We start from the raw sequence: 13,708 nt of genomic DNA, 5'->3' as shown, positions 1-13,708 counted from the left end.
AAACAAAGGACACACACATACACATTTTTTAGTTTACTTTGTGAGAAAGCCATTGGTTTGCATTATCCAGTCTCTGATCTATCTTGTACCAGACTGCACTATTCTTCATAAAATGTCCTATTTGTTTTCAAAGGCCAGAGAGACCTATTAAAAATGCTGTTTTGGGACACACATAGATCAGTAAGGCATGAAGTCAGAGGAAAACTAATACTGAGTTTGGATCAGGGATAGAATCTGCAGCATCAGCCGGTCCTGCTGGCCGTCACTTAGAGGGGCAGGCTTAATTTCTCGATGGGCCACTTTCAAATGCAGTGTCCAGTTGTTCTCTCTTTTTCTCCCTCTAACAGAACCCTAGCTTAGAATACTTTTTTATCACATTTTTAACTACATGCTATCTCTGGTAAGGTTGCTGTAGATTTATGTTTCCTGTGTCAAATGTTTACTATGCAGACAAAAGCCCAAAAGCAGTTCTTGTCTTTTCATTTCTTCAGGCTGAATTGAAAATTCACCCACTGGTTCTGTTGACAACTTAGGCCAATTTTAATTTTACAACAGAAGCAGTGGTTGCCAGCCTCAATACTCAACATTAAGGAACGTTAGCCTAGCTTTATCAGCCACTGAATCCAGAGCATGTTTGCTGTCCACAGATGGAAATCTGGAAAAACAATTCAATCAACAATTTCAATCATCCCTATTCTTTTACAGGGATAATTAAACTGTTATTGTTAAGTTTTGGAGAAAAAAACCACATTTCCTGCTGCATTGGACCACTCGACTGCAACTTATCTTCTCACAGTATCTGACAACATTTAAATGTCCTCTGATGCAGGGGATTGTTTTGTGGTTGAATTCCTCGATGTCAGTTCTCTGATTGACATAGTACAGCTCCCTATTCTGGTTAAGAGGCTACATGACTTGGTAGGCATATCAGGCATAGCAGTAGATTGGTTTTCATCATTTCTTGCTGACGGAACTTTTACTATCTCTTGGAAACTTTGTGTTTGATTATTTTTCAGTGTCTTCTGGAGTCCCACAGGTCTTGGTACTGGGGCTCTTGCTAAACACCTTATATTTGCCACCCTTTGGACAGATAAAATTAATTTAATGTAGCTTATCATCTAGATGCAGATGATTAGGTTGACTAGGCTTCTGGACTGTCTAAACTCGATAAGGCACTGAAAACTATTTAAAGTACACTTCTGATAAAACTAGTTGGTTCTTGTTGTTGCCCAAAAGGTTGCTCCCATTACCTTTCAAAACATCAGGCCCCATTCCTCTGCTGCTTGCTCAACCTGCTTAATTTTGGAGTAATATTTGAACAATCCTCATCTTTCAACTGCCATGTTAAGCAGCTAACTATCCATTCATCCATTATCTGTACCGCTTATCCTGTTCAGGGTCGCGGGGGGCTGGAACCAATCCCAGCTGTCATTGGGCGAGAGGTGGGGTACACCCTGGACTGATCGCTAGTCAATAACAGGGCTAGCAGTTAACCAATTCATGTTATATCTAGTTAAGAAATATTCACTTACTGATATTTGTTTCAACTGCTGAACTAGAGATGCTTGAACATGTTTTTATATCATCTTGACTCTGTAATGCACTCGTCTCTTTATATAGTATGTTTGCTCTTGATCGTCTGCAGTTAATGGAGATCACTCAGCAAGACTACTCAAGGTCAAACAGACAGTCTTACATTACCCTTGTACTTATGTCTGTGAAAAAGGCTATCTAAATACATTTTACTTACTTACTTTTTTTACTGTAAGTAGAAAATTATTTTCTGTGTAGTGCTCATGAATGTGTTATTTTGAACTGGATACCTGACCAATAGACAGTGCCAATTTAGTCAAATGAGAATTTCTCCTCTGGCACAAATGCCTAAAACGTTTCTTGCTTCCAGGTTTCCAAGTTCGACCTTGTTTGTGGCTCCAGATGTATTGTCAAACGCTTCTCTCTGTCTCTCTCTCCCTCTATTTAAATGACATTGCAGCTCACAATAATCACCTTAAACCTCTAGAATCTAGACCAACAGGGTGACCTCTGTTTCCAATTAGCCACACTAGCGCCATGGCTCTAGGGATGGCAGTCTCTGTCTGTCGCTCCAGTACTCTGGTGCAAAGTTAAACATCTCAAAAACTATCTGCTGAATATCCATGAAATTATATAAAGACATCATAATCCCCAGAGGATAAACCTTAATACCCTTGGTGATCCCCCACCTTTTACTCAACCATAAGCCTGACATCTTTAATTTCCAATATCTGCACAATTATTTGCTGGATTTCCACAAAATGTGGTACGGTTACCCATGTGGCCAGTAACCTTGGCATGCAAGTATGTTAAAATAAAATGTTGAGCATAAAACCTACTAACAACTCCTTAACATCTGCATGTAAGCATTGTCAGTGTGACCGTGTTAGCATGCTGTAATTAGCATTTAGCTGAAAGAACTTTTGCGCAGCCTCACAGAGCTAGCTCGGCTGTAGACTCTTCGCCTTGTTAATTTAATCCACAGGCCTGATCGTATTTCCTCCAATCAACACAATATATCAACACAATCCAACATAAACCACCTGTCACGCCGTAAAACCATCACTGTAGAGGCACGTCATGACAACTACGGGTCTACATTTTCAGATGGCGATCCTGCTTCCTCACTCTTCAGAAGCTAACTCCCCTAACAGTCGGTCTACTAAGCTGGGAACCTTGAAGAACAAGACGTATTGTGTCTGGATATAATCAGGTCTGAGGACATGAGGGAAAGAATGTAGCATAGTCTGATCTCTCTTGCAGACATGTATTGCAGTGGAGGTGTGGGAGGGGGGCAGAGGAACTCTCATGGGTACGATTAAATAATGTCTTTCCTATACAAATTGGTCGGACAAAAACAGTCTATGGTTTAATATGTTTGTGGGTCAAGTAAGGTGCGCTTAACTGAACCGTGCAACCTGTAAAAATGTTCTGAATCTTGCCCTCTGCTCCCTAGATTGTCAGACGGTTCTTTGTAGTATATGGAGAAAATTCTGCTTTGCAAGACACGCCAGACGAGATTATTCCTGTCAGATTAGATCTCTGGGAACACAGCATATCGTGTCTAGATGTCATCACTGGCCTTTTCTACAAGAAATACTATTGTTAACGAAGGATGTCTGCATAGGAAATCAGAGAAATGTACTGTATCCTGACAAGTTGAGAAGGTAGTTAAATGCAGAGTGAGAAAAGAGTAGGATGTGCCTGTATTCACTTACATTTCAGCACCATCGATCACACATTTAATACATTACTAAACTCTCAAAGTCAAATCTCAAGAGAAGCAAACAAGGCCATTAATCAACATGTCAAACTCGGTGCGACTCACTTCTGCTTGAATTTTGATCCGCACTAATAATGGTAGCTGTAGGGAAAAAAACACTGAACATAATACATAACTGACCTTGAAGTAGCTAAGTTACAGTAATAAATCAGGCTACACAGAAGTCACGTTTTAAGCTGATTGCCAATTAGCAGCAAGAGGTCTGCTCATTGTCCTGTTTTCTGCAAGTTTCCATAATTCAGACGCAACTTTGGTCTGAGTCATCTCACCATTCACCCTTTTTCCCTCACTCAGGCAGCTTTATGTTTGGAAAAAGCCAAAGGATGCCTTCAGTCTACCTCGGCTGCTGCCAACACTTTAATATTGCAGATCTGTAATGGTGCGAGCAGCCATGCCGTGTCATTAGATCTGATTATTGCTCTGCAAGGTCTCATAACAGCCAAAGAATGAGACTTTTTATAGGCCCAGGTGGTCCAGACACTGTTCACTAACCGTGATCCTGTTTTCCAAGGTCCTGATCGCTCGTAAACACCGCTAAACAAATCAAAGAGTGGTCTCATGAACACTTTTAAAAACAGGATCCTTCCACGGCCTCCCCTGTAACCAGATTTAAACATCATTGAACCTTTATGAGATCAGGAGCAGACAGTGTGGGGCTGCCTCTTTCTTATAAATAAACTTGCCATGCCTTAATTCTCACAGAACTGGAGGCTTCGGTTGGCTTCCTTCAAGAGAGCGTTAAGGCTATTTTCTTCTTATTTGGCGTTTTATTTGTTTTGTACTTTCCCTCAAGACATGGTATAGTCTTTGGTTGACCTTAATCAGTGTTCTCGATCTTAGTGGGAGGCTCCTGCTGCAGTACAAGAGGACCAGTCAAAATGTCAGTCTTAGCCATGGGTGTTAAAGCTTTTCAAACTATGACTCACGCAAAAGTTTGAGACTTAGAATTGTAAGTTTTGTTGGCGAGAGTTAAATGAAAGGATAAATTCTTAGTACGGTAAATGTGAAGTTAGCACAAAGAGTGGCATATGGAGGCCTTGTTTTGTCCAAAGGCTCACAACAGCATGTCTTCACAGCAGGCGTTTAACATACATTTTCAGTTGCTTCTCTCTGGCTAAAATTTTACTCCCAAATCCCAGAATGTATTCTGCATGAACTGTATAAATAATTGAAAGATCCACTGTGAGGCGCCTGTTGCTTTGTGGACTACTTTTATGAAGACTCAAGTTCACAAACTCACCCCCGCCATGATGCTTTTACTAAATGGACTGTACTTATATAGCGCTTTTCTAGTCTTCCGACCACTCAAAGCTGCTTTTACACTACATATCACATTCACCCATTCACACACTGATGGCAGAGGCTGCTACGTAAAGTGCCCAACTGTCAATCAGATATCACATTCATACCCGTTGGCTATGCCACCGGGAGCAATTTGGGGTTCAGTGTCTTGCCCAAGGACACTTCGACATGTAGCCTGAGGGAGCTGGGGATCAAACCTCCGACCTTACGATTGAAAGACGACCGACTCTTCCACTAAGCCACAGCCGCACCAGACTAAGCCACAGCCGTACTAGAACCACAAGTGACCATATTTGGATGAGAGAGTACGCTAGAGAAGAGCACGGGGTTGGCAAACGGCAACTTATCTATGCTGTACAGTCTGTGCCTGTGGCTTTTCCAATAGCTGGTGCATGAGCTAGTTGAACTTTGTATTTCCCCCATAATGAGTTTCTATCTTTGGTGGTAGCAGACCGAAATTGTTTATTTATTACATAGTGGACTCACCACTTGCTTTCCCAAGTCTCTGGTGAGAGAGTAACAGGTGAACAACACGTACCAGGTCTCTTCATCATCATCTTCATCACCACCATTACGTCCCGCTGAAATCTCTCCAGGAAAACGTCAACAACAAACAACGTATATACACTGTGCACCAGAAACCTGCTGAATAGCGCTAAAAGAATAATAATAATATAAAATAATACCAGAATTTCACTTGCTCACAGGCTGGAGCACAGACTTCTTGAATGGTCTGTTTGTACAATAAACTGCACAACAAGCCACACTATGTCTGATATGTGCGTGAAAAAAGATCCCAGGCAGCAACAACAAAAACATGGTGGAGAGTTTAAGTTCAGTGGCTGATTTAGCTGAGGTGACACCTAGCAGACAGCTAACAGAATCCCCCTGTCACTCACAGCGTAACGTAATAATGCATATCTTTGGGCCTTAAAGGGCCTGTTTGCCGATTTTCAACCTCAGTCCTATCATGCTATTATGGGGAGCTAATGCCATTATTATACAAAATGCTATTTTGCTCTGTGCCTTTGGAGGACGCTATCCGCGTCCCCAGTGGACCCTGGAAAACCTTCGCTAGACGTAAAATGTGTCAGTTGGCGGAGGTCATGGAGCTCGCTAAACTACACTTCCTCAATCTAGGATGCAGGCCTCTGATGTCATGGCTCGTTCAAAATAGTCAGGTTTGAAATGTAGACTGCAGGTCCTGAAGATTTTTTAGATGATCCGCCGGTATATTCTCGGATTCTATACTACTCTGAGCCATTGCCTGCAGCGATCAATGTTCTGGTAAAAAACTGTAGTATTTCACTCCAGCGTCTCTCGCTGGGCCGTTCCTTTCAGAGGGAGGAGCGCAATGCACGCTGGGTGTTGTAGGAATGCAGAATGGGCAAAACCACAAGCTATTTGCACAACTTTCTCCACAGCTATGGCGCCAATTTCAAATATTATTGCTTCTATGCATTACAGAGAACACCAGCTTTGACTGACAGTGGCTTTTTACAGGGCCGAATTGCTCCTTTAATATAATTTAAACAACTGAGTTGTATAACTTTTCAACCTCGTACAGTTATGAGAAATTAGCTTTAGAGACCAAAACCTTGTTTGTACCAGGGTATATACATATTTAATTTGCTGTAAAGTTGGGCATTATAAAATGGGGCATTACAGGCATTAAGTTGCTTTCAGAGGCAGCCTCAAACCGCCACAGGAGGAACTGAGGAACTAGACACACATGCTCGCTACTACATGTAAACTTGTTTAAGGACTTCGGGACTTCCTGTAAATCCCATTTTTTACATAAGAATGCTATGAATTGTGGGTAACTCCATTCAGCAAAGTCAGCAGCATTTCAGACTTATATAAGTGTTCATAAAGAGCTCAAACGTTTATGACAGGGCCTTTAACCACTTATCGTTTTCACAGTGAGACAGCGCAGAGCCTTGGGGCTTATTGGGAACGCAGGTCTCTGAGGGCAGACATTGGGACCGGGCCGAGGAGTCAGTTGTGGGTTCAGTTTCCTGTCCTCCAAACATCAAAGTTGAGTCTGGAATTGCATTTGAAGTGACACAGCGACATTATGGCTATTCATGGTTTACAGTTACAGTAGACATTAGGTACTAAGCAAACAATGGCGTTATCCTTGCATGCGCTCTGTTGGGAGCTTTAAATCAAGCTGTCCTCATATCAGCACTTTAAACCAGAAGCACTAGAATGACATCATCCAGTAGAACAAGAAGTAAAGCGAGCAGGTAGTGGTGTTGTGAGCTTGGCAGAAACATTTGCTTAGCTAATGAAAACCATGTTGGCTGGAAGGTTGGTCTTCCATCCATCCTTGGCGGATGAATTAGGAGACTTTAGAGGGTGGTTGCTGGGTTGTAGACAAGACGAGGCTAATGATGGATGAGTTTGGGCTCCAGTCACAGTCTAATGTCTCATCTGAGCCAGGTTTCTCTACACCAAATTTCGCCTCATGCAAATAGTTACACTGTCCAGTGGTCTGAGTACTGCAATGAGAAGTCAAAGAAATTTATAGACAGTACTATTCTCCTGTGATCATTTTGGCCTGTTTCTCACTGACTGCACCTTTGTTTATTAATCCCATCCAGACTACTGATTCAGATTTTCCACAATACATCATTTTGATTTCCCTAATTTTTTCTCTCTCTTAAAACCTCAAATCATTTGCAACTAATTTGTGTGCCTTGCAGTTTTCTCACCTCTCCTCAAGCCAAAGCAGAGCTGTGGGTAATGACTGTCAGTTTGTCAGTGCCACCTCAAAACCTGCAGACTGTCCGCTTCACTGTTCTGCTTTTTGGACCCATTTCATATCCTCCCGACCCCACCCTCTCATAAGTTAAACTTGGCGGCATTGCTGAAAATTAACACCTTTGGTGTTTCCTAAACCCTGCTGTATGAGTGGAGGCGTCCTGATTCAAGCCTACCTGTACTAATCAGCATGCCAAAATATTTTTTCCAGGTATTTCCACAGAAATCCTGCAGTAAAATAATATACTGTTAAACACTTCCTAAAGTTAACTGACAGTGGCGAATTAATTAATTTTCAGGTTCAATAGCTGTCATGTAAGTGTGGGTGTTGAGTAATGCTATGGTAATTTGTGTCTCCAGTTTAAACATTACAATTTGGTTGATGTACAGGCTGAATGAATAAGCATTCATTGCTTGAATCTTTTATTGTCTTTGGGCACAGTTTTGAGATAGTACACACTGAAAGCACACTGCATGGTAATTATGACTTAAAAAACAACCACTTGTACAAAATGATGCTGCCTAAGGGCTGAAAGAATCAAAGTGTCGACACAGTTTGTTGACAAAGGGAAATCTCTGCTAACAACACAAAGATACAACAATACTGTGACATGACTTTTGTTGTGTTGTTCTGTCAATGTGCTAAGGCTGTTAGCTTAGCACACAACTTGAAATTAGGTCACTTAGCTCAGGTTTCGTTTTACTCGTGCTGAGATCCAACTTCTGACAAAGTGCAGTAGCATTCTTTGTTCTCTGCCCCTGACACGTTTTCACGCGGCGGTGCTCTCCCCTGTGCTCACACAGCATGCCTTACATGAGTCAGTTTCTCAAAGTGAGAAATCAGAACAAGTGGCCTCTGTTAAGCATCACTCCAGTCTAGACAGTAACTCATATTACTTATAGGCTAAACTGCCAGCAGCATTATTACTGGCACAATGAAGCGGTGGAGACAAGGTGAATAAAAGTGGAAGAAAAGCAGATTATATGTATTTTTGTTTTTGCAGTTTGCCAGTTGGGCAAATTTGTAGGTGGCACAAAGCTTGAGTTCAGCTTTTAAACACTGGTTGTATTTATTAATTATTCATCTTAGATTAAAGACAGATGACCAATATATAGGTCTCATTGAGGTCAACAGACAGAAGTTGGACATCCTAGCATCTTCCTTAAAGTTTTTTATGCAGTATCAACTTTCATTTCATAAACGTTGCAACAATCTTTCTTTTTTTATTTTTTTGCAGTGAGAAACTGCATCAAACTTTTGAAACATAATCTTAAAAACACTAGCGTTTACAGAGATAATCAGTGTGTAATAATGCTTAGAAACTGCACTACAGAAAACCCAACCTGAAACAGTCAGCCAAATACCTGTCTGGAACACAGAGCGTTTCATGAAAGGACAATAACAGGCTTTATAACAGATAATTGAGAAACAGTTTTGAAGTATTTGCACAGTACATAAAAAGTAGTGTTCCAAATTGACCACACTCTTTGGGAACAAGACCAACACTTTATATTTTTAAGTGTTCCCAATGAACTCAATAGCGCTACCAAAGAAGCCCATTGGTTCTCAAAGTGGTGTCCACGAACCATAGCCTGGGGGTCCGCTAAATAATTATAATACATTTATAATAAATTATAAAATTGTGCTGTATCATAAAAAACTGCATGTCTATGAGGACCATTTGCGTCAATGAAACGAGCATTTTGTCTCCATTACTATAGTACATTAGCAAACCGTTCCTGGGGCTGTCTTGCTGCTGTTCATTTTCTGAAAGCTTCTGAAATCATTTACTTGAAAAGTATAAATGCTGTCAAGTTGAGTCCACAAGCAGTTTAAATACAATTACCCTCTCCTTTAAAGTGGTATTAACATGATTCAAATTGAAATGTTTTTCTGTTTATCATTATGAGACAGGTCAGATTTAGGTCTTTGTTTTACATTACAAATAGTTCCAATGGCATCTAAGAGTGCAAATGGTAGTAAGCAGATGTTTAATCAGTGATACGAATACGATTTTGAGGGGGGTCCTTGGAAATGTTCTTTCCTGGGGTCCTTGGCCTCAAAGAGTGTGAGGACCCCTGACTTAGAGAGTGGGTGTATTTGTTGCATTGTTTGAACATAAAATAATGCTTTACTCCACGGACTGACCCTAATCAAAACGGTAAGGAACAGGAAGTTGTTGTCTGGGTCCGTTCATATTATGGAGGCTATAAATGATGCGCAGCAGCTCCAGTACGCTAGCTGCTACGGTTCAAATTGTAACGGGACATTGTTTACAGGCTTGTTCTGGCTGCTGCTTGAGCTTTGGGGATTTATTTTATATTTACAGCAGCTATAAAAACATATTGGAAATCGCTAACGCAATAGCATAATACAATCTCTGTGTTTGTGAGGATTAAATGTACCCCTCATTTATTATCTGTGACAACATTTTTTATCACGCGTAGCTCAAATCGACTGCAGCTTCAGCTCGCTGCTCGGCGTGACGGTGTCTCGGCTGGCTGGCAGGCTGCAGCCCGGATGGAGGCAGCTCAGCCCGCACGGCTGACCGTCGTGCTCGTACCAGTCGGCCTGCTGGTTAATATGGAATATTTTCACAGCGAGAGCTGCCAAATCCATTTTCACCGGCGGAAAAAAGCAGCCCTGTAGTTGCGCAAATTAGAAAACCAGCTCATATCGCCGGTCTTTATGGCTTCTGGCTCCGGAGATGAAGAGGGAACCACGGACGGGGCTTCATGGAGACTCATAGGCCCGGCCGCGGGGCTCTCCAAGCAGCGCTGCCGACTGATGTACTCCTCCCTCGGCTGCGACTCTGATGTCTGCCTCTTCTACGTGAAGGGGGAGTTTTTCGCCATGGATGCTCGCTGTTCACATTCCGGTAAAGCCTCTACGTAAATTTATACTCGCTTAGACCAATCTTTTAGATGAATCAAAACACAATAATGCACCTTTTTTTTTCTTCCCATAAACGGTAAATAATATTAGAATTTTACTGTAGAATGTGCTGCGACTCATCCTTTTACTCCTGCTCTAACACAAGAATCTTATTTTTCTTTCCTGCCTAAAGAAACATCAGTTATTTATCAGTTTCACATGTTCACATTTCCCTAGAAGGAACACAGTAATAATAATTTGCTTAGAGAGAATATGAGATGAACTATTTCCTGTCTCCCAGGCGGCCCCCTGTGTGAGGGAGACATCGAGGAAGCTGATGGGGTCCTGCAGGTCTTCTGCCCCTGGCACGACTACGACTTTGACCTCAGAACTGGGAAGTCAGGGACCGGCTTACAGGTCAGTGGTAAAGTATATCCATGTTGTATCACAAGACTTTTATTTTGTCAGCACAACAGGTCAAAATATTTTGTGCAAAGTGTAGAGACATTGCATGCAGTATAAAACATTACTAAGACGACTCCTCAAAAGAAGCTCATGTATCATGATTTAATATCAACCTTCAGATCATATGAAAACTTAATTGTATATCCAGATGGCAGAGGGTTCACTTGCTGCCTGCACATGGGAGTTGATGTGAACATTTGCAGTTTTGTGAATAAATCACCCACTGCTATCAGATGTTGGACATTCCACTGACTGACATGGCATGAGAAATCAAGGCTCATTGTCCAAGTTAAGATCATGTTCCCCCTATTATTCTTTCAAACATCGCTCCCCTTTTCTCTTGTTTGGATACATGCGCCAATGAACAGTCTAAACAAGAGCTTGACTTTCAATAAACATGTCATCCTGTTTTCCATTAATCATTTTTTATAAACTCTTGTGTCTCTTAAGGTTAACTATCAAGAAATATAAGCAATGCACCAACAACTATTCTAATGTTATTGAAGTCACTGAGAGGGGTTTGCTATATTTTAACTATTTATAACTGACATTAACTGCAAGCTTACTTGTACTTGGCACATTAAGGTGCTGTGTGACTTCTTACTTATACCACATTAGCTCGTGAAAGTGTGTTCATTCCAGCACTTATCTGTTTGTATCCTTTTCTTTTCACCTTTACAGCAACACGTGTATGAAGTCAAGCTGGAGGATGGCAATGTGTACGTGAAACACCCCAGCCGTCTTTCCTTACAGCCTATTCCTGCGGATCAGAAGAGCTGAACAACCTCAGTGTGACTGCTTCATCCCTCAGCCCACCGTGAGCCCACTCAGGCTATTTTTAAGACTTGTTCCACAAACCCAAGCCATCTGAAACATTCCTGAGCCTTATCAGTCATTTTCACAGACCGTTTCCACTTTGATTTCTGTGAACTCAGGAAGATATCAGGAGGATTGTCCGGAGAAGACATGACATCATTAAATTGTTTCAGAGTTTTTCTTGCGGGCTTTCCAGGTACAGACTCATCTCAGACACCGAACATGGAGTGCTGTAGACTCTGACATTGATAACACACTAGACAGGAGCAAATGTGCAACATAAAAACACTATGTTTTCACTCTACGCATTTTTATTTTTCTCTGCAGAGGTTATTGAACTAACCACGAGATTTAACTATTGGCAGAATGAAAGCAAATTTTCCCAATGATTATTTTTAAGGATTCCTGAAGAAGATAATATTGGTGTTTGTGGTGGAAATACTGCTGAATGACATATTATATTACATATTAGATTATGTGAGCAGTCACATTTGCAATAGCAATGAAAAGTTTGTTTAAAGCCGCTAGACGCCAAACCCAATCTGAAAATTTTTCATTACTTTTCAGCTCAATTCTCAGACTTTTTTCCTGCCCTTCTATTGGCTTTCATAAACGCACTTACAGGAAAGTAATATCAATTTTGAGTCACAGAAAATCCTCCCAAATGTTATCTGAAATTTAAATACAAAAGGATTAGTTGAAAACATCAAACCACAACTGAAATGAGGGGATGAATTAACATGCAGCCAGAAACGAGGCCTTTGTATTCTGAGTCATGTTGGAGGCATTAGGAGTCATTGCAATATATGCAAAATGCAGTATTAATCTAGTGATATGTAAATGCAATGCAAATGGTTAAAAAAAGAAGATTATAATCTCTTTTAAACACGTTTGCTAATTATCAATTGAGGTATATTTGAGCTCCAAACTAACTGCCAGTGAATAAGAATATGCAATAAACCTTCATGAGTAAAATCCTTTCATTCATTTTCAGGGGAGAACGTGTAATCATGTAATAGAAGTACTGTAATGAAATCTTCTCTCAGTGGCTAATAACTAACTAAATGAAATGGTCTCATGTTCAGTAATAATCTGTCCATGTTTTCAGTACGGCCTCAAACTGTAAAGTCTGCGGACAAACAGTCATCCTTGTTGAGTTACAGCCTTTGGAGACCTCTATTCCAGTGATGTCAGGCAACAGAAAAGCCCTTTCAGAATTCGTCTTTCTGGACTGTTTTTTCACCCAAATACAGTTCCAGCTCAGAACACACATGAAGGGCACCGCAATTACGATTGGTGGCAGTCCCGGCATTAAGACGTCTCCATCAGCGTTTCCCTCCATTCCTGGCCTGAGCACAGACAGGTTTGTCTGCTACTGACGCAATGGGACTAAAAAAAAAAACAGTTAGTGAGGCGCCGGAGGAAGGTTCACGACCTTAAATGCACCATTGACTGAAGAAAAATGTGTTTTTCTACTTTTATGCGTGTGTGCACTGATGCGGGTGTGTTTTCTTTATTCCTTAGCGGTGAGAGCAGTCACTCACTATATTTTCTGTCAGCTCCACTTTCTGGCAGAGGCACACAGCCTGGTTGTGAGGGTGTCAGTGACAGTGTGGCTCAACGCTCTCATTTTCCTCCCCGCTGTGCCCCCTGTTGTGCAACTTTATTACAATAATAATTCTACTGGCTAAAAATGTCTCATGTCCACGGGAGCTCTTGCTGTGTGCGTTATAACTCATCACCTGGAGGGTGATGGGTACACACAGTGGAGATGCTGCTATTTTGTGTCGTTGGAAAAGTCAAAGCAAACATTCACACTTTTATATCTTAACATAACATCAAACATTCCTGTCATGTGTTCTTCCTTACATTTATTTTAAAATGCTTTTATAATTATAATGCGTTCAGTTATTGGTTTGTTATTTGAAATGTCTAACTGGCCTGCATTCATTATTCGTGGTAAGCTGCCATTGCTTTGCTTTTTGTGATCTGTATTTATTGTTGTGACATATTCCTACATCGTTAATTCACATATTAAATTATTGTATCTTAATGAGAGTGGGGCATTTTATTATTTTTAAATAGAAAATATTTTACAGTGTTTGTTACATGTTACAAAACTCAGAAATGAACATGAATCAAGAAGTTTACACAAAATCATTTATTTA

General features: G+C 40.9%; 1 protein-coding gene across 1 annotated transcript; it reads left to right on the top strand.

Annotated features, from left to right (window-relative positions):
- Positions 1-9,654: 9,654 nt before the first annotated feature.
- On the top strand, positions 9,655-13,593 carry LOC138607516 (Rieske domain-containing protein). The gene is made up of 3 exons (XM_069680139.1): positions 9,655-10,263; positions 10,561-10,676; positions 11,406-13,593. The coding sequence occupies exons 1-3, from the start codon at positions 10,074-10,076 to the stop codon at positions 11,502-11,504; spliced, it is 405 nt and encodes a 134-aa protein (XP_069536240.1). The 5' UTR covers positions 9,655-10,073; the 3' UTR covers positions 11,505-13,593.
- Positions 13,594-13,708: the final 115 nt, after the last annotated feature.

This window comes from Semicossyphus pulcher, unplaced genomic scaffold (assembly GCF_022749685.1).
Source record: "Semicossyphus pulcher isolate SPU_LCO1_2020_fin unplaced genomic scaffold, fSemPul1.0.p SCAF_4, whole genome shotgun sequence".
Classification (NCBI taxonomy): domain Eukaryota; kingdom Metazoa; phylum Chordata; class Actinopteri; order Labriformes; family Labridae; genus Semicossyphus; species Semicossyphus pulcher.
This window is presented reverse-complemented; position numbering and strand designations above follow the sequence as displayed.